Here is a 21861-nt window from a genome sequence, read left to right as displayed (position 1 = left end):
CTGAGCTGGGTACTTTGGGGAGAAAAGGAGATAAATGAAGAGGAGAGAGCAGAGTTAGCACAGTTAACAAGGCAGTAAAGCTAGCAATAGTAGAGATAAAAACATGTACATTCAGACATATTTACTAATGAAATTAAATGCAATTCCTGTAGGCATTATAGACATGATTATAATAAAATATGAAATTCATTGAAGGCAATTAAAACATGACTACAACTATCAACTGGGATAAACATACAAGCTAGGTGCAAAGGAACTAAAATTTGTGAAAAAGGTAATCCTTAAAGCAGTTCAAGCATTGATTGTAAATTAAAGCTGTATGCAAACATCCAAGGTAGCATAGGTAATTCTTTCTTTATATTATAAATAGTTGTTAGCTATGGATCTGATAAAAAAAAAAAAGCACTAGAAATAAGTAGGACTATGGTTGGGGGGCAAGCCTTATTCAAACATTAATGTGGAGGCTAGTAGGGAGTCGCTATCATTATAAAGTAGAACATTAAGCAGGACCACAGGTAAAGTAAGCATATGGGCTATGCACAAATTGAGCAAGACCACAATGGTGGATTCAGTATAGCGGTCAGTCAAGCTATTACATAGCGAAAAATTATTCACAGTACATTTAGGCTGATTTTACACGTAAGGCACTTTATCATCTAGCCGTACCTTGGTATGAGCAGGTATGAAGGGTTTCCTGAGTGTTCAGAATACGCGCCACATGTGTGGCTTAGTTACAACAAGCCGTTTTGACTACAATGGCTTAAAGCTATTTCGTTAATTTAAATAGTTTTGTTAATTTCAGTGATTTAAGCTGCAATAGCTTAGATCACTTAATTTAATTTAGATAATGTACCATAGTATCAGAAATTGATTGCAGGGAACGAGAGTTCGCATTCAATGGACTAGATGGTTAAAATCAACAGAACGCTCAGACAAAGCTTCCACGTGGGGGGGTGCATTAATAATAGCCAAGAAGGCTACAAAAGGCTTTTAATGATATAGCTAGTGGACATCCACAGAATGGCCGGACAAGCTCCACGTGGCACTGTATCAGTAGCGGTGAAGGCTATAAACACACTATAGGCATGTAGAAGGACAGACCGATACCTAACTCTTATACTCTAAGAATTAAGTTTCCCTTACTGTTTACAGGAAGAAAGCCAACCACTAAACACAAGGAGATCAGGTTATCACCTCCGTAGTTAAAGACTGCTAACAGGCACAAACACCGCTAGGTGAATGGACAACAAAGTTCTGAGCAGCTTCAGCCTAAGGCTAGTAAACCCAGGTATTATAATCAGGATTAGTGGAATACAGGGATAGAAGATAGCTGCTACTAAAGGGAAATTGGATGGGTCACAAAACGATAACCATAACAGCGTTAAAAAGCAGTATCATAAGATAAAGTAATTGCAGCAATGGCTGAGCGAGAGGAAAGTCTGTTTGTCCCTATGTACTGTACAATGTTACCTCAATTATTACAACAGGAGCAGCAGGCTAGTTAATTCAAAATCTTTGCAGAGCGAGAGAACTCTTCGATCAACACACAGATCCGTATCATAGTATCAATTACATTCTAAAAGCATTTCGTTCACAATAAAAAACACTGCAGCAGGTAAATAAACATTTGTTCATCATACAAACATCCAAGTATCCAGATAATGAAACCACTGACTGTACTTACCAGAGGCAAAGATGCTGGGGCAAGAGCAGACAGAAGCCAGGGACTTAAAAGAGTGAAGTTAGTAAAAGATGGCGCATCCCAGGACAGGGGTATAAGTAACTTCCTAGAGGACTACAGGCAGCATCGAAAAGCAGAGGGTGTGCGACAGAATGGAGGGGGGTGGAGCTGCTGAATAAGCCACACCTGGAGTGTAATGCAGCTGTCCCAAAGCCTAAGGTAGTTAAGGGAGATAAGTCAGGAGATATAGGATAGTACAAGAAATACAGAGTAGTAAACAGGTACTGAAACGATGAGAGACTGAGTATGTCAGGGACAATTGGAGGAGAAACAGGAGAAGAAACAATCAGAAATACAGGTAACTATAGGTAAGTGAGGTAGGACGTGAGTAGGAGATGTTTAGAATGACAGAGAAGCCAATGGAATGAAAGTTAGAGGAGGGAAGAATACTGTTTCAGCACAAAGGAGAAGTAGGAAGATGAGCAGGTCAAAAACAGTACAGTATAGAACAGATTGCAGGGGTAGGACAGGGAGAGAGGCAGTGTAAAAGGATGGAATGAGGATGAGGATAGATAATAGGAAGCAATATATTGCATTTACAGAGGCAGGACAGAGAAGAGGGGCAGTGAAGGGAATGGTATAAGGGTGCCACCTAGTGGGCAGATCTAGTAAATGTAGGAAAGTGAGTGTGAGAGCTGATTAGAGAAGAAGTATGGAAGGTGAGATGCTAAGTAAGAGTAGGTTAGTATAAGTGACAAGGTGTGTTGGCTGTAGGGTAGCTGGAAGGGTAAGGTTAAAGCTGCTGGATACTCAAGCTTGTAGCGAATTATAGGGCCCTGATAAAAATAGTAGACAGAGGCCTATTGTGCAAATGGGACTAAGTCCATAACATACTTTCTTCCTTCCTTGATGGAGGGTGCAGAGAAAAGGAGTCAAGTAGATGAGGCCACTGGAGATTGTAAGGGTTCTTGTATCACCTGGTAGGCTTTGGCTAGGGCAAGTTCAGGACAATGTTGAGCTGGGTACAGAGGCAAAGATGCTGGGGCAAGAGCAGACAGCAGCCAGGGACTTAAAAGAGTTAATTATATATACTAATTCTGAGGTAAAACAACAGTGGTGTGGAAAAGGCATAAGGTCTTCTCAGTTATAACTTTTGTTTTGTCAACATTTTGTGTTTAGATATATTTTGCATTTTGCTGTTGATATTATGTTGTTCAGATTTAAAAAAAATGGGAAAAAGAGGTTTATTGTGTGTGTATGTGTGTTTGTCTTCATTATAGCCAAGACTTCACAAATCAGCACATGATTTTGTTAAGCTGCAAATATGCATGTCATAATTATGACAATACAGTACATTGGCATGGCGCTGAAACCAATAGCACAGTGTTTAACAACACAACATTTGTCAGTATGGAGTAGTCATGCAACAACATTTATGAACAATACTGCCATGCTTTTTTGAATGCAAACAATGTTACTGTGTTGACTTTCTGACAGGCTTTGCTTGTCAGTCATTTGGTGGATATTTAAAAAATTTGGGAGGATTTGATGATGGGAGAGCATACAGCCATGTATCCATGCATCAAGAATGCAAGACCCGGCTCGTATATACATTTTTAACGATGTATTTTACTCGTGTTTACCAGGAAGGTTTGATTGGGCAGGAAATGCCCCTTTTCAGAGGAGGCACAGGCAGAAAAGCTTCAACATTTATGAAGTAAAAAAGTACAAAGTAATTTCATGTAAAAAGTAAAACAAGAAAATCAGAATACATTTTCTCAGAAACAATACATATCTTGTAAAAATTATCCAGTAAGAGTACAAAGTTGTTTCTTGTGAAAAATAATATAAGTAAATCAGAATAAAGTTTTTTCAGCAGCAATACATTTCATGTAAAATTAGAAACCCAATGTTTAAGGTTTAAACTAGATGTAGTTAAGCGTGTAGCAAGCAGAGCTTTGATACCTTAGTTTTAGAGTTATCTTGAGGGTATAGCTACAGTCAGAGATACTGCTAAAAGAAATGGGATATGCTAGTGATGGCTTATGTTTTTTTTTGTGAGGTGCATCTGAAAGGGTAAGTGCCTGAGGGAAAAAAGGGGGCGTGGTAGCTCTAGTGGAAATGGGAGTGTTGGGAGGGGTGGAAGCGACAGAGAGAGAATAAAAGATAAAAATGGAATGGTGGAACAGTAACTGGGAAGTACACTAAAATATTGTACAGTTATTTATGAATTTGAATTAACTTACATATGCCAGATGCTGCTATGGCAGTGTGGACTCCAAGGAGCAATAGCACTATAGGCTGTTTTCTTACATCTTGCTATAAGTTTATTACAGCGTACAATGCAGGATGGGATGATATCAAAGTCTATATAGTATCTTTCTCTGTGGTTACAAATTAGAATGTTCCACCCACTAATACATTTGCATTTACTATGGGCATTATTTGGTACATCCTGCTTTATTGCAACATAGTAGTATGTAATGTGTTGGTGGTGCTACGGTAGTGTTGTCACCTCACAGTAAGACGCTGTCCGGTTCGATTCTCAGCTAGAGCGTCTTCTGCGTGGAGACATGCATGAATGGGCATACCTTCGTTGAAGGTTGTGCGTCAGGGCTTGTAACTTGGCACATAAAAATCAACTACCAATCATTAGCGGACGGGAGTTCCGCTGTGGCGACCCCTAACCGGGAAAAGCCGAAAGACACAAACAAAGTAGTATGTAATGCACTTTATCATTAATTTTTTATAGGTTCATAGGTAAGTCTTAGGCTAACTGCACTTGTGAGACATTTTAAGGCTAGACAATTTCCTGTTTTGTACTCAAATTAACTTATCCCATTTCACTAGAGATTGGCCTTACCCATCCCATGGCTGATAATTTTATATTACCCCAATGAGAATTTCTGGGATCATACTATAAATAATTTGAGCAGACTCATGCATGGGCTGAAGCATTTAGGATCTACCTCTGTCCATTAATAGTACAATGGGCAGTCCTGAGGTAAATTTTCTGTTTCTCATACATAGATGCAATTTGCATTTGGATATAGATGAAATTAATTTTATGTAGACAGGCAGTCCATTCTACAGCAGTGGTATCCTCTGCGAGATATACATGTCCCTACAAACTATTCTGATGAAGTTGCAAATCTATAGACTTGTGTACTTCAGATGCCCTTTGATTTGCTGGTGTGCAATAAATCCATCCGCATTGGGCCTGAGGATGCCAGACAAATCACCTCTTAACAGTCTGTAGGACACTGAGTATAGTGACTAGGCTTTGAGTTTATCCACGTAGGACATGTTGTTTAGGCCTTGTATCCTTTTATTAAGGTGTCTCTGTGGGTATTCCAGCTGTTGTATATGTTTTATAGCACTAAATTGCTAGGGTAACAATATAACATATGCCATGTATTTCACTAATACTCTTAGCTACTGTCACCAGGTTAGTTCAGCACTCCATTGTGGTCAGATAATTTCAGTGTACTGTACATTGTGTTGCAGGCATCACTTATTCTACAAATATACTTGCTATAGGTACAATCATCTGACTCAAAAACAAACATTTATTTCATCTTCTATTGCCTTGGACGTTAGTCTTCATACAGGAAAAGCATGTGATTTACTCATCATCTTACAAGTAGCGTTAGTGGCACAACATGTAGTGCATTCCCCTTTACTGTTGGAAAATCAGAAGGATAAGAGTTCTATTCCCACTCCAGGTGATTGGCTTGTTAACATTGCAGTGCACTCCTGAGTATGTTGAACTTCAGCTGACACCTTAAGGTGAGGCCACATCTGCTTGAGGTGGTGGTAGGTGGATGTAAAAGATCCCACGGCACCTATCAGAAGTAGGGGAGGGTCCCTGATGCCTTATCCACATTTCACCAGCAGTAGTAGATATGCCACCTCAAGTATCCACTAAAAAAAGTCTCCAGCCTGGTGGGAATAACCTGGTTAACAAAAGGATAAACTCAATATAAGCAAAGCACTTCAATTCAGCAACCCCAATTTCCTATCAACTTTATTCTAAAGTGTTGTATACAATTTTTATAATTAATTACATTACTTAGTTATCACTTCTGAATAACTCATAACACAATAAAATGATAATTAAAAAATACATACATGACTAAAAGAAATAAGCAAATGCATATTCAATTTGTGGCAGTTAGCACGTGTGAATATTTGGAGTCAGGGTAAACAATTAAGGTTAGTTCTTTTAGCAAGCTGCTTCCTATAATCCAGAATATGATTCCCTCAGCCTCCATTTGTCTTGTGTGAAAAGAGTTTTGCATATGCCACTCCTGATACATGCACATTCACTCACACTCATTCACTCACACTGCACTCTTGGATCTTATTGACTTTCTGTAATCTATTTCTTTTATTGATCTTAATATGTACATTCATCTCTATTAAATCAAGCAACTCTTCCCTTGGATAATTTTTTTCTAAACTAAGAGTACATCCATTATTCTCTGTTTCCTGTGAGCATTCCACAGAAAGTCCCAGAATATCTTCCTTTGACTTATTCCTTTCAGCTGCATTCTGTGCCTTTCATTGCTCGTTCATATGGGAACTCACTTGCCTATCACTCTACAACATTGACTGCGTCAGAGTTGCCACTGTTCCCTACTCCTTCCCTTGATGTGTAACTCCAACTGAACTTTTGTACTGGCTTCCTGCTAAAGACTCCAGAGTATCATCATGTGGCCAGTGATCAGATGGTTCCTGTTTACCTCTTTCTCCTTAATTTGGGGACTCATTGTTCCGTCATGCTGTGACATTACCAGAGTTAGATTTTCAATGCTAAAACCTTCCCTTCGCAGGTGATCCATAAGCTTGGTTTCTATTTTTTAACCTCTCCATTGCTGATCCACCTTTCTACTTCCCCCTTTTTTTCTTATTCTTGTATTGTAAAATTGTCCATATCTGAGTGCTTTTGCCTGCATTTCTCTTCAAGAATCTTTGGAGCTGCATTTCTGTATTGATTACTTTGGCTTTCTCCTTTGCATAAATGTTGCACCATATCAGATCTTTTCCCATATCCATGTTTCATTTTTATACCTTTCAAAAATCTCTAGGTTTTGTAGTTTACATTTTTGCACTTACTCAGTTGCTTCTTTTCCAAAAGGCCTAAAGTTTCTTGGTCTATATAATGTTTTTCATGGATCTGTTGTATTATTGAACACAGACTTGCATTTTAAGCTTTTATACTTGTGCAAGTAATTTTCTTTCCTCTATGTTCTCTCTTAATCTTTTTGAATATCTTCCATCTGCAAATTCTGGGCTTCTTTTGCAATAGTAAGAATACATAATTTCTTTCTTATCTTCAGTAGCCACTCTGTTATCTTTATGGTTCTTTTTTTTTTTTTTTGGCCTGTAATTTTTTTGTGTTTTTTATGGACTACTAATTCCTTCTACAGCAGGGAGGCCATCCTTCCCCTCAGCCTGGTGTAACCCCATTGTAGGAATGTTGCAATGTCTAAAAGATTCTACAATTACATTTTCTCCAGTCCTGGCACCAGTGCACCTACCAGGATTGGGCACTTTTTTATCCAGGGACTTGTGTACCCGGACATCTTTTTTATTTTTTTACCTACTTCTGTCCATGAAAAATGCTATATAAAACACAGTCTATATATCAGTGTTGTCTTGGTTAGATTTTGTAAAAACAGGATCCACCTCATGAAGGTACTCACCAATACTTGAGGATGAATTCATTCCCAGCAATACTACTCTCCTTTGCTTATTGATTTTATCCTCTCTCCATTTGAACTCTATCTCCCCTATAGGGCAATGCTGACGTAGGTACTGTGAAGAGGGCAACCATGGGCCATATGTTTGTTTTTTAATTTTAAAATAAAGAAACCCTATTACCATTTTTTCCATAAAAAATAATACCAGGAAAGTGTCTCCAGAGAAATGGTGCCCTATAAATCCAATTAATTCACTTTATATACAAGCTGGTCATGGTAGTGGGAGTATGTACAGTTCTCAAACAAATTCTGCAGTGCTGTGCTGAAAAGCATGCGACCTGTAGCTTAACAGTACAAGCAAGGCTTAGCAGCATAGCTTGCAACCTATGTGGACGTTGTGCACTTTTATGTCAGTATATAACATTGCTGTAGCTGCTCTGTTCAGCAGCAGTCAATGTTACCATGTTCTTTTTATTGTTTAATCAATTAATAATACAAATACAGATCATACTCAGCTATATACTGATGCCAGTTCCACATCACATTTTTGAGAACAACAACTTGCTGAGTGAGCATCATGTTCAGTAAATCACCTTGTATCTTAGCCCAGGTCCTGAAGAACAGTAATAATTAAGGGTTCATTGAAGCCCAGTTTCTGAACTGCTAAGTTTTACTTACCAGAGAAACTCATCAGCCCTGGCCATTCAGCTCAAATCCCAGTTCAATACTTTGCCAGTGAAAAATTAGTTATTGATGGTATTATACAAGTAAAAGTCAATTAAAGTTCAAAATAATGTACTGACTGATAAAGAATGCAGAGGTATCTCAGAAATTATGGTAGGCTGACCATCTGCAGCACTGCTGCATCAGTCAGCACAGTGGGTTTATTCCTGTGCATAATAAAGTCCATATAGTTTTGCAAATAGAAACCATTGATGGCATTATAGAATAGTGGAAATGTGAGAGCTGGCTTTTTATGTTCATACTATGGACAAATGCATTTTTGACTTCAGTGAATGCAATATGAAATGCATGGCTTCCTTCTTACTTATGTGCACTGATACATTACACTGAATCACCTGTATCACATTTTATAGTTTAATAACTCGAAATAGGATCAGCTAGCACCAAATCTTTAATGTTTAAATATGTAGTGCACCAGGGTGGCTCATGGTACTGGCTGATGGGCTGCAGCCTCTTCAGTTAAAAAAAGACTATTAATGATAGAAATTTGACTCAATTGACATTCTGAGTCACTGCAACAGATTCTTGGAAATCTGCCCATACACAGACTTCTGATGAAAGCCAAGACTGAAAAAAATTGGCTTGTACCTCAAACAGCCTGGCAGCAAACTTAGTCTGCCAATATGTGGAGTACTTTCATTATGTTGTTGAGGATGTCAGAAATGTCACTCAAAAGCATCCCACTGGGCTGCTGCATGAAGAAGCAAAGAACCCTTCCTGTTGGCTCAGGCTGCCTCAGGTGATTGAGACAGCCTGAGATGGAAAGTTAAAGGACTAAGAGTCAACTTTGTTAGTGTGGTGGAGTGAATGAGGGAATATGTATTTTATTTTTATTTTTTAAGGATTTTTTTTACAGGCAATATACCCACAACTGCCAGCATGTGGAAAGTTAAGTGCTTAGTTTATTTAAGTGTGTGTGTGCATGAGCAAGTGCTTGTGTGTTTGTGTGTGTGTGTGTGTGTGTGTGTGTGTGTGTGTGTGTGTGTGTGTGTGTGTGTGTGTGTGTGTGTGTGTGTGTGTTTGCATGTATGTATGCATGTACTTATGAGTGTGTTTATGCGTGTGTGTGTATGCATGTATCTATTTAGTTACGTGTGTGTGTGTGTGTGTGTGTGTGTGTGTGTGTGTGTGTGTGTGTGTGTGTGTGTGTGTGTGTGTGTATGTGTGTGTGTGTGTGTGTGTGTGTGTGTGTGTGTGTGTGTGTGTGTGTGTGTGTGTGTGTGTGTACCTGTGTAATGCATATGTGTTTGTGTGAGTTTGAGAATAGTGTCATAGATGCTCTCAACTGTTCCTATTATTGGGATGTAGAAAGGTAAGTACTTACTTTATTTAGGTATGTTTGTGCATGTGTGTGTGTGTGTGTGTGTGTGTGTGTGTGTGTGTGTGTGTGTGTGTGTGTGTGGTGCGCATGCATGTGTGTACCTGTGTAATGCATGTGTGTTTGTGTGAGTTTGAGAATAGTGTCATAGATGCTCTCAACTGTTCCTACTATTGGGATGTAGAAAGGTAAGTACTTTATTTAGGTATGTGTGTGTATATGCGTGTGTGTGTAAAAGGAAAGAGGGTGGCATAGACACTGTCAACTGTTCCTGACTTCACAGAATAGGTCCTCTAAAAAATGGGAACCTTTCTGAAACTGTAACAACGATCTTAAAGTAGATCCAAGCACAGCACCTTAAATGAATGCAGTTACCGAATTTACACCTGACTGGCTACTTTTTTGAAATCTAGGCCATACCGTTAGGACCTTGCACACATGGTAGCACCTCCCTTTGCCCTGCCATAGATACAGCACACTCTTAAAACATAAGACCCACATTAGCTTTTAAAAGAACATATGTCACAAATTAGAGAATGGCAAAAGGGACATGTAAGGCAGTTAATCCCAAATTCTATGATCATTTTGTTACATTGATCCATGAGGGAGGTCACGTTGACCCATTATAGGATCATCACTTTTAGACAAGTGAGTCAGTAGTCTTTAAGGAAAACAGACTGGCAGAGTCAAGCTTCACAATACATTTGTAGCAAACAATAAGAGAAAAATCTTCATACAAATAGTCATTTATTTAGAAATTAAATCAATAAATTCACATTGCAGATAAGTAGCCAGCCAATCATAGTTGAGTGAAATTATGCTGCCCCCTTCTATACTAAAAATAAGCTTTTCCTTAACTTAAAATGAGAACAAATATCCAACCTGTATGTGATATGTTTATGGTGCCACTTCTGTCCTGTCAGTGCATATCTTTTCCTTCGAACATTAAACTTGGAGTGGTCTGTAATCTGGTCAGGAACACCGCACCGAGGCCTTTTCATCCAGCTGTATGAAAGTAGCAGTAAAGAGTAAATTTTTAATATGCATCCAAGTCAGTAAATGATAAACTGCAATTTGTGAATGTGGTGTGTAGAGTATATTTTGATCTCAAATAAATGAAGAACAAGTAAAATGTTTTATTCCTTCTCAGTCAGAGGATTTAACAGTTATTTAAGACAGATTAGACTAAATCAAATGACATTACATTACACAGCATAATCACATTACAAACCCAGTAATACAAACAATAATGTATGTCTGGGTCACATTAGATAGCTATTCCACTACCCATTGTCATTTATGCAGTTACAAAGTTCTTTGTTTAAACTGAGTTTGAGAGAACAATTAACCATGGGATTTTGTTTTAACACCAGGGCAGCAACTACAGCATCAACATTATTTACTGACTGAAGCTATCATCTTGAGTGCTGACTATTTGTAATTGCTATATTTACCTAGTTTTTGCTTCACAAAGACATGCACATGCACACAATGACACAGCAGTATTAGAAACATCCAATAAACAGTAGCAAATATATATGGTAAAAGACAATGGTAAATAATTTAGGATAGTAGTTGTTTAGACAAAATCCTATGAACAAAACAGATAAGCAAAGAATCTGGCAAAATTACATTTTTTTTTCAACCAAACTTGTGTAGTTTTTACATGTTGGAGAAGAAAAGAAATCCCAATAATCTAATACCCTACTTATTTGTTAACCAGAGCTAGGGTAAGCTTATGTTTTTGTCATGTATTTTTAAAATACCTTGCCATGAATCCCACAACCTTTTCACAATGATACACAGTTAGACGTTGCCCGTTTGATTCTCAGTTAGAGCATTTTCTGTGTGGCGACATGCGTGAACGGGCGTTCCTTCGTTGAAGGTTGTGCGTTAGGCCTGGCAAGCCAGCACGTAAAACTCTACTGCCAATCATTAGCGGACTGATGCTCCGCTGTGGCAACCCTTAACCGGGAAAAGCCAAAAGACACAAACAAACTACATATATCAGCTATTTTCTCTGAAATGATTAATTCTTACCAAACTTTTAAATGTTTCAGCACTGTTTTTGGAATAACCCCATATTTATATGACTCTCTCTGCAAGTTTTTACCTTGTTGAATTGTGTTGATTCCATTTCAGTACACTGAAAATGTATTCATGCTCTCTTATTGTCAGTTCCTTACAGGACACAAGGTTGAGCAGATATGCTTATATTTCCAAAAATCAACTGCTACAGTAATGCCCAGTATTACGGTATTTATGTTTTATTAAATCCGCATATAAGAAAAATTGTGTTGGCTATCCTGTAGCTTTATGTGTCATTTACTGACTCTGGATGTTCTGTAAAATCAAGCTGTCACAACCACTCCTGCATTATTTTCATAGAACAGTGATCAAAATGTAATATTAGAAAGTTAAACTCATACTAACTTTGTAATTCCTTGGTGTTTCAAGTGTGTGTAACCATTTGTCAAAACTGCATATTATGTTACAGTTATGATTATATTTTCCTTAAAACAAGTTCTGGAAATGTTACAGATGTTATCTGTGTTCTAAACTATATTACTAATAAACCTGTCAGCTATTACTGCCACAATGTTTAAAAGCAAGAGCCACGAGTACTGAAGTTTTTTTCTGTAGTAACTGCAGTTTTTAGTAAAAGACTGAATCAAGATTCCCACCCAAATGTTCCAAATGTTGGACTAATAAATAACTTTATAACTGTGATGAGTTATACATATCGACTCAATGACCATACAGCAAACTGCTGTTTCTCTAGCAAATACTGATGTTGATTCAAAGTCTCTGGCTCTCAGTAGACCGGGCAATAACCATATGGATATTATATAACTGTCTTGAACCCCATTAGTGATATATGGTAAGCAGCACCGTTTTGATGAGGTGAAAGGACTATGCCTGATTACCAACACTGACAACACTGACAACCATTTGGACAGTAAGTGGAAACTGCCAGCTTATTTTCCAAAGAAAATCATTTAACTCGTTTATGAAACGGGGCAGACAGACAGATTTACAATTACATATAAATGTTGCTCATTGGGGTTACAGTATAGACACCATTAACAGGATAAAATAGAAAGTTAGACCCATAAACAGATCTGGTCTTTTTGGTTCAGATTACATAACCTACAGGCTCTCTAAAATACAATTTACAGGCACATACAGAAGCAATGTGTAGGTAATATTTATCAACTCATATAATACCATCAGTCAATATATTACTAAGTAATAATGCTTTATCTTCCCTCCTTACCAGTGAATTCAGGTTTAGTTTTAAAATGGGAAAAATATTGATGAAATCTTTGGTATGTATACATCTGATTCTCTACCCTGTTCTATGACATATCTGCTGTAAAAGGGAATACTTACTTTACGATTAAGACCTGCCGGGATGCTTTTGACATACATATTTTAGTAAGATTGGATACTATCCAGGTAGTTTATTTGGCTCAGTGTATTATGTAGCTCATTTCATGTAGCCTAGTCACTGAGGTCATACAAGGAATGCACGGCTTTGCATTTAAGTTACCAGACATGTAGAAGTTAAACATGGTTTGGAACAGTAGGGAGATAGGTTTACTTTCACTGTTATTGACAAGCATATACCTGGCCAGTTATGCTCAAAATTATATCCGCATGCCTTACTAAATAGGAGGGTTATAGATGGGTTACACTGACCGGGGCTTTATTTCCTTTGGGACTCAATGAACCTGCATAGGCTTGTTGATGGTGTTTATAAATGACGTACCGGTAATTTAAACTGTTGTAATTCCTGTGATTATAATAAAATTTGACTGTTATACACTTATTATTTATGTGTATTACAGTCTTTCTGAATATTGATTCTGGTGAAAAAATACATACTGTGATTTATATGCATGAAAATATGTACATAGAATTTCATACATATATTTGGGTATGTATGTCTCTTTAAATATGAATGATCTAATATGTTGTCCTGAACTCATGTTTAAATAGGTACATGTCATACCTTCAGAAGACTCTAAGCTCTTGGAAAAAGCCTACAAAGACTTCTGGATGCAATAAGAATATATTTAATAGTCACTCCACTTGGTAAAAAATAAAACTCTTAAAAATATCCCTTCGCGTCACAGAAAATACACATTAACAGTTTAATAGAGTAATGAACACCGTTTTCGTCTCCCAACAGACTTCTTCAGATGGAAAATGCATACTGAGTAAAGATCTCTGTATATATATTAATTGCTTAATTAGAAAACCAATTTCATTGGCATGGCATTAACTATCCACCATTTTGTGTGAAGCAATCATAAAAGAAGCTGAATGTTGCCTAAAAACACTGAATGTTGATTAAAAACACCGACATATAAATAAAGACAAAAATGTTTATCTAACCACATAAAATAGCTGCCTTAGATAAATTTGCATTCAGCTAGATGTTCTCATTTTAAATGTATTTGAACTTCATTTTAAATGTATTTGAACAAGATTTTATTGAACATTTGTATAAGAATATAGGCATTTTTAAGTTTTTTTGATGGGATTTTTATGGATTTTATGAGGGTAAGAAATTATTGGGCATTATTTAAAACTGTGTGTATGGTTCTTTTAAGAAATTGGATGTGAATAACAATGCCCATTTGATGATGTCATGTAACGAGGGTTTTTTAAACCAGATCTTTAATGTAAACAGTGTTCTGAAGAAGTCTGGATAATATCCGGACGAAAAGAGCTTTAACACTACTGTTTTTGTTCTTGGTTTGGTAGATTTATTTGTTGAACCTGTGAAAACTCCTAATTATTAAAGGTGCGCCTCGGCGTTTTAGTGTTGGAACTGCTACCTGTGTTCGTTATTTTGAAGTACTTCTTTTTTGATGGTAGACAGCTATTTTATGTGGTTAGATAAACATTTGTGTCTTTATTTATATGTCAGTGTTTTTAAACAACATTTAGCTTCTTTTATGATTGCTTCACACAAAATGGTGGATAGTTAATGCCCTGCCAATTAAATTGGTTTTCTAATTAAGCAATTAGAATATATGCAGAGATCTTTACTCAGTATGCATTTTCCATCTGAAGAAGTCTGTTGGGAGAGGAAAATGCTGTTCATTACTCTGTTAAAGCATTAATGCGTATGTTCTGTGACCCGAAGGAATATTTTAAAGAGTTTTATTTTTTACCAAGTGGCGTGACTATTAAATATATTCTTAGTGTATCCAGATGTCTTTGTGGGCTTTTTCCAAGTGCTTAGAGTCTTCTGAATATTGTTGTGGTTTAAAGCATTGTAGCCTAGTTTTGCTTGCTGTACGTCATACCTCTCAACTTCTTAGAACAAGAAATCTGGGCAAAGCCTAAGTAATGGGGGAGAGGCCCAAACATAGGGACAGATTTTTAATATTGCTTTTATAAAGTTAGAAAGTTGATAAAATAACAGGATTTGTCTTAGCACACATTTTTGAAGGCTATGAAGTTTGAAACTAAACTGTATGCTATTATTTAGTGACTTCAGTCCTCAGTAATTTGACGGAAAACAACTAATTTTACAAGGAACAGACATTCTGCAAAAATGTGGACAGTTGAGAAGTGTATGTGTGTGTGTATATATATATATATATATATATATATATATATATATATATATATATATAAAAACAGTTAAGATATTGGAGGCAACTATGCAAATGATTAAACTGTGTGAAATAGTGAAACCTGTTTTGATTTATTTTAATAAATACTGATTAGTCATGACTTCTTTCCCATGTGAGTGCTTATCTGGTGTTTTATACCTACGTAACTGTATCAATATCTATATCTATATATATATATATATATATATATCGGAAGAGAGGCAGACAGATATGACTAGCTGCATACATTATAAAGTCATGTGTTTCCCCTGGTTCTAGTACTGCTTTTATCCCGAAGCACATCATGTTCATCGTACTGATCACTGTTGCAGTAGCCTTAGCTACATGTGTTATATTCTGCCAAGGATATAACACAATCTTCAAACCTCCAGGGTACCTTCCATGCGCCAAAACTGAGCTGACCAAAAGACAGGTTTGTGTGCCAAGCCTTTCACAGTTTTTATGCTGACAGACAGAGGGAAAGACGATAGGGAGATTGAGCCCTGAAAGGACAATGTCGGAAACAGCAGAAGATAAATGTTCACACCCTGGCATAAAATACACACCAAAAACACGGTGCATCGAGGGAGGCAGGGAGCAGCTGCTGCAACAGTGATCATTCAAACATCTACTGTCATGGGAAGTTTACTTACACAATTGTATTATGGTCAAAATATTGATCACTGCTGCAATAGCCTTAGCGATAGGGGTGGATTACCTTAAATTACTACATTTGGGAGGTGGAAAGAAAAAAGTCCAAGAGCGCTTGGAGAATAGTCCTATCAAAGCCTAACTTGGACCTGGAGAATGAAACAAGCTTACAGTGATTTGTAAAATTTATTTATTTTATTATTTATTTTACATTTGTTGACCGGGCTAGTCTAGCTGGACATATATCCGTTTACAGTAGAGGCCCGGGGAGAAAAGCTCCAGTATAGATAAAATTACAGTGATTTATAACAATTTTCTTAATAGATTTATACAAGGTACAAGAGAGGAAATCTATAACATTGAAAAAAATATTAAGTCAAGTTATACAGCAAATATAAGAACTACATACTAAGGTTAATAAGAATATAGGCATCCCTTAGGATTCAACTCTCGACTCCAGAAGCTTCAGGTAGGGCCAGTAAGGGGACAGGAAGGAAGAATAATAAGGCGTATTGAGACATATTTTCAATCAGGATTGGTACAGGGACATAGCCAATGAGAAGTAAGGTGTGCTTTGATTTGTCTTTTGAACAGAGAGGTGGACTGTAGAGAAGCTATATCTTGAGGGATTAGATTCCAGTGTTTCCCTATGGAATTTGAAAATAGTGCATCCCCAGCTTTATTATATGATTTAGTTATGGATACTAGAAACTTGTTGGCGGACCGAAGAGTGTTTAGGTTCTTATATGGAGAAATAAGTCTAGCCAGGCTTGGAGTATTTTCAGGGAAATGAAGAGTTTTATGAATGATAAGTAGTTGTTGGTAAAGTAGGTGGTTATTTAGTTCTAGCCAATTTAGTTGTTTCAGGTTATAACAGTGGTGAGTTCTATGGGGAGTTGCATTAATGAATCTAGCTATATTGTTATAACAGGTTGAGAGTTTATTGATGTTATTTTTGGATAGTGTGGTATATATAGCCGAAGCATAAAAAAGGGTGGAGAGCAGGTGGGTCTGTGCAATGGTTTTTCTAGCTGCTGGGGTAAGGAAGGGTTTAATTCTGTAGAGTGTCCCAATTTTTTTATTAACAGCTTTAATAGTACTATTAATTTGGTCATCAAAGTTCAGATGGTTGTCAATGGTTACACCTAATAGTCGAGTGGTATTGTCAGGGTTAATGCAGGTAGAATTATCTGAGGTGATAGTAAAGAGAGGTGTAGGAGATTTGTTAGTAGGGGTAAAGAGAAGAAGCTTTGTTTTTTTGGGATTCAGGAGGAGGCAGTGCTGCATAAACCATTTTTCAACGTTATGAAAGGTTGTTTGGGTGATGGACTGGAGCGAGGGAATATTTATGGCAGAGCAGATCAATGTCGAGTCATCTGCATATTGGATGCAGGTTGCTTGTGGTACGTTCAAATATAGGTCATTAATAAATACTGAGAAAAGAAGGGGTCCAAGGATAGATCCTTGTGGAACACCAACATTTACTGGGAGTAAAGATGAAAGGTTGTTTTCCCAAAGAACTGCTTGTTGTCTGTTTTCAAGATAGCTTCTAAACCACTGTAAAGTATGTGAACTTAAGACGAGGTTGTTAAGTTTTTCAAGGAGTATGTTATGGTTAACCATATCAAAAGCTTTTGATAGATCTATAAATAGAGCAGATGAGAGAAGGTTACTGTTACGATTTCTATTTATGGAGTCAGCAAAGGACAGAAGGGCAGTTGTAGTACTGTGATGGTGCCTGAACCCATGTTGACAGTCAGCTAGAAGTTTGCTTTGAAGAAGGTAGTTAAGAAATTGTTTGTGTATACACCTTTCCATTATCTTAGCTAATGGGGACAGTAAGGCAATAGGACGATAATTGGATAATTCAGAAGAAGGGCCCCCTTTATGAAGGGGGATTATGTGAGATATCTTCCAAACTGAAGGGATTTTCCTTTCCGAGATGGTCCTATTTATCAGAATAGATATTGGGTGATAGATAGCTTTTGCAGCAATTTGTAAGTATTCAGAAGGGAGTTGGTCAGCCGATGGGGTGCACGGTTTTAGTTTTAAGAGAAGCTTATATATGATAGAAGAGGCGACAGGTTGGATTTGAAAGACATTAGTAGAGGCTGGAGAGGTATCATGTGAGGATGCAGTAGGTGTTGGTAGTGAGTTTGCTAGTGTTAGAATGGCTTCTGTAAAGTAGTTATTAAAGGCATCTGGGATCTGAGTAGAGGTATTAGGGTTAAATCCTGAGGGGGTAGGAGTAGTAGAATGTCCTGGTTTAAGAAGGTTATTAATACCTGACCAAAAATTTTGAGGGGTATTTTGTGTAGTTTTTTGAAGGTGAAGATACAATTCCTTTTTGTCTCTAAGAGTGTCTTTCTTGGTAGTATTTCTTAACTGTTTGTAGAGGAGATGGTCAGATGGAGATTTGGTAGCTTTCCATTTAGCCCAGGTTTTATTTCTAAGGATCATTTTTTCTTTTGTTTGCTTAGTTAGCCAAGGGGCAGTTTTGGCTCTAATCCTAGTAGAGTGGAATAAAGTATTCTGCTAAGTATGTACAGAGGACCAAGAAACAGCTTCTAGAATACTTTTAGAATCCAACTCTTTCCAAAAATCCATAGAGGAAGCCAGGGCCCAGGTAGTCAGTGTTTGCTCCTGCCTGGAATAGTTTTGTTGTGGTGAGTATAACAAAAAATAATAGCCTTAAATAACCATTTGGAAATAGTCTGTTTTGACATAGGTTGTCCCTTCTTCATACCTTCATAAGAAATGAACAATTGATTTGAAGATTTGAAAGACTTAGTTCTGTCAAGATAGTACCTGAGTTCACACCTCTTAACCTCTTAGAGGAAGAAATATGGATATGGTCATAAATAATGGGGGGACAAAGGGGATTATTTTTAAATATTACTCTTACAAACCTTGAAAGTTGATAGAATAACAGGTTTTGTATTAGTATGAAATTTTGGAATGGTATGAAGTCTGAAACTCAAATGTCTTTCATTATTTTCTGACTCCACCCCTCAGTGATTAACCAATGATTTGCCAGAAAACCACAATTTTATGAAAAATAGATCAAAAATATGATGTGCAAAAATCTGGACATTCTGTGAAAATCTCTAGAATTGAGAAGTATGTCTGAGTTGTTTGTGCACATCCAAGATAATGGAGTAGGCTTTCTTTCTCAGTTTTGTGGTCAGGAAATAAAATGGGGAGATGAATAGTTTGGCATCAGATATCACTTTAGGCATAAAAGAAAGATAGTTCTTCCATGTTGAGAACCTCAAGTTAGCAAGGTCAGTTAGTTCAAATTTAGCAAGCGTAAGCTTAAAATTAAGATCTGAAGGACAGACCACCCGTTTACAGGTCTTAATAGCCATATAACAAGATTTCAAAGAGTTTTAAAATTTAATATGTTTTTGAATGTTCACTGTGTTAATTTGGGTAGACACAGAGTTATGAGAAGTTGGCATTATTAAAATGGTTAATAAAGGTACTTGTTTTCACTGTTCACAGATAAAAATACCTTCATGTTTTTGACTTTGCATTGGTACTTCTTATCTCTGTGTAAAACATCTAATATTTTTAAATGAAATGCATTTAAATGTATTTTTTCATTGATATACAGTCAGAAAGGGGTTAGTATTTTAATGTAATCATTTTTTCTGTCTCGCTATAGCTACCAATGGCAGGTCTTGACCACTGGATTAGTTACAGTGGATATAGACATGTATACACACCCCTGTTAAAATGCCAGGTTTTTGTGATATAAAAAATATAAAAAAAATGAGACCACAATAAATTATTTCAATACTTTTCCCACTTTAATGTGACGTATAACCTGTACAATTCAATTGAAAAACAAACAAATCTGTTAGGGGAAAAATATAAAAAAATTTAAAAAACTTAAAATAAGCTGGTTGCATAAGTGTGCACACCCTTAAACTAATACTTTGTTGAAGCATCTTTTGATTAATTACAGCATTCAGTCTTTTTGGGTACACACCTGTCATCAAACACTGTAACTGTGCTTTTTATGTATGCCAATGCCACACCAACAATATGTATCATCTGATGAATATTGTTCATATGTATACAGTACTGCCTTCAAAAAGGCATTAGTTTCTTAATCCCCATTTCTGATGCAAATTCCCATGATGACAGTTTCACAGTTAGTATTTTCTGCCTCAACATAACAGGCAGGCTTGCCAGGTGCATTTGTTCAGTCTCTGTTCCTCACTATACCATGGTATACCACATATTTGCATTAACTACTGTCCCCTTGCATTCTCGCCATAATATTTAGGAAGGATTTAGGAATCATGATATACCATCACAGAGTCTCAGACTATAGCATGGACATGTAATACCATTCATTATTTTACTATATTATGAACAATGTTATGTATATTGTTTATAACCTGGGTAGACATAGGCAACATTCGTATTCCAAAATGACAGCCATGCTGTCTATTCTTACCTGTCAGGGTTCCAGGCCCATTCCACTGATTGTCTTCCAGTATAATGTAAAGAATGCATTGCATGGCATTTTGGCAAAGTGCTGCCTTTAAAAAGAAAATCCTTGCAGCTCTGCAAAAAGGTTCTTGGAATGTGATCCAATAAACTATGTCATTTTGTACTTACCAACTTTTTTTTTTAACAAATAAAAGCTGACAAAATTATCAGTGTACTGCAGGACAGGACACTTTTCCCATGCAATTTAGCACCAATGTATGAAATGTTTCTGATTTCTGAAATATATGTGCTAATATCATGTAATTTGAATGCTGCTAATGATATAGTAAACAGAAACAAACCCAAGGCATCTGCAAACTCATAAAATTACTATGTTTTCCTCCAAACACATTTCCATATTCCAGATATCTTTGTTTATAAGTACTTCACTCTTTCATTTGGCATGTTTCCTGTAATGCTATTTTTGGGGAAAAACAAAACAAAGCCAAGATAAGGCAGTAGTTTTCATAATCACTACTCCATCTTGGTAATGGTTTCATATAATACATATTCCCTGCCGCAAAATGAAGCACATTTGATTTGTTTCTCTTTCATGAACTTTCTTGTTATTTTAATCCTCTATGAATATTATAGTGTTAGTAAATGAATTTAACATTGAGCATTATCAATATCTGTGTGCAGGTACCTACCCAAGTGTTTTTTTTTAATTATTATTGGCAGTGACAGTCATTCTTCTTCCGTAGTCTCTTTTCACATTTCTTTCCTTTCCATTAACAGCTGCATACATTGAAACATGGACATAACACCAGTCGTCTTTCCATCCTATGCCTGTAACTTTACAAATGACAAACCTTGTATTGACCACCATCGCTGCAGATCACTCCTTGAAACATTATACATGGCTTGTTCATATTGTCTCAGACTGCAAATGCTAGAGTAAGCCACCTGAAACAATTCAGGTCATATCCACCTTCTACTGCTTTTTGCCTTGCAATTATATTATAACTCATTAGAACAGCATGTTATAGATTTAAATGGGAATACAATAAAACTAAGTAGGGTATGCTATTAATCAGGATTTTTAAGACTGGGTAAGGCTCAAATATTTTAATGAGATGTAATTTTGCAACTAGTGCTTTTATGCTTTCCATAGGTAAATTTACCATACTGAATAAACTATTTATAATGCTGAATAACAGCATATACTTTTTAACATTTGTAAATGAATCATTTTGTGGAATTTCCTAACTCCTAAACATTTAAAGAATACTTCAAAGGTAGTTACTAGGCTGTTGAATCATTAGAAATCTAACCATACATTCCCATGCAGTTTTTAGCCCTTATATTTTAAGTACAAATAATCCAGAGATGGGAATAATATTTATGTTTCCTCAGTCTATGGGTGAATTTGTGGTTACTCATCCTTTTGTCCAGTTTATGTAAGAACAGTGTAACAGGAGTATTTTGCTTCAGTGGAGAGGAAGATGATTCCAAACAAGTGTTATTCTCTTTAATACATATCTACCCCTCCAACATGTTCTACTTATGTTGCAAAGGAGATTGAGATATCCTGAGGAAATGTTTATGCCCCTTTTGGAATTGTACATTTGTAGTAGGTCTGACAGGAAAGGGTCAGTTGAGGCTCTGCAGGCAAGGCAGAGATTG

At 36.6% G+C, this 21861-nt stretch overlaps 1 protein-coding gene across 2 annotated transcripts in view; it reads right to left on the bottom strand.

Moving 5' to 3' along the window:
* The window catches only part of MMP16 (matrix metallopeptidase 16), a 1817877-nt gene that overhangs the window by 1082641 nt on the left and 713375 nt on the right, over positions 1-21861 (bottom strand). For both annotated transcript variants that reach the window (XM_044065394.1, XM_044065395.1), the window contains one exon: positions 10331-10453. In XM_044065394.1, the coding sequence (XP_043921329.1) occupies positions 10331-10453 (123 nt within the window). The remainder of the gene's footprint in view (positions 1-10330; positions 10454-21861) is intronic.

The sequence above is a fragment of the Protopterus annectens genome, chromosome 3.part0, assembly GCF_019279795.1.
Source record: "Protopterus annectens isolate FY-2018-M chromosome 3.part0, PAN1.0, whole genome shotgun sequence".
Lineage (NCBI taxonomy): Eukaryota > Metazoa > Chordata > Ceratodontiformes > Protopteridae > Protopterus > Protopterus annectens.
Note: the sequence above shows the minus strand (reverse complement) of the source record. Positions and strands in the feature narration are given on the sequence as shown.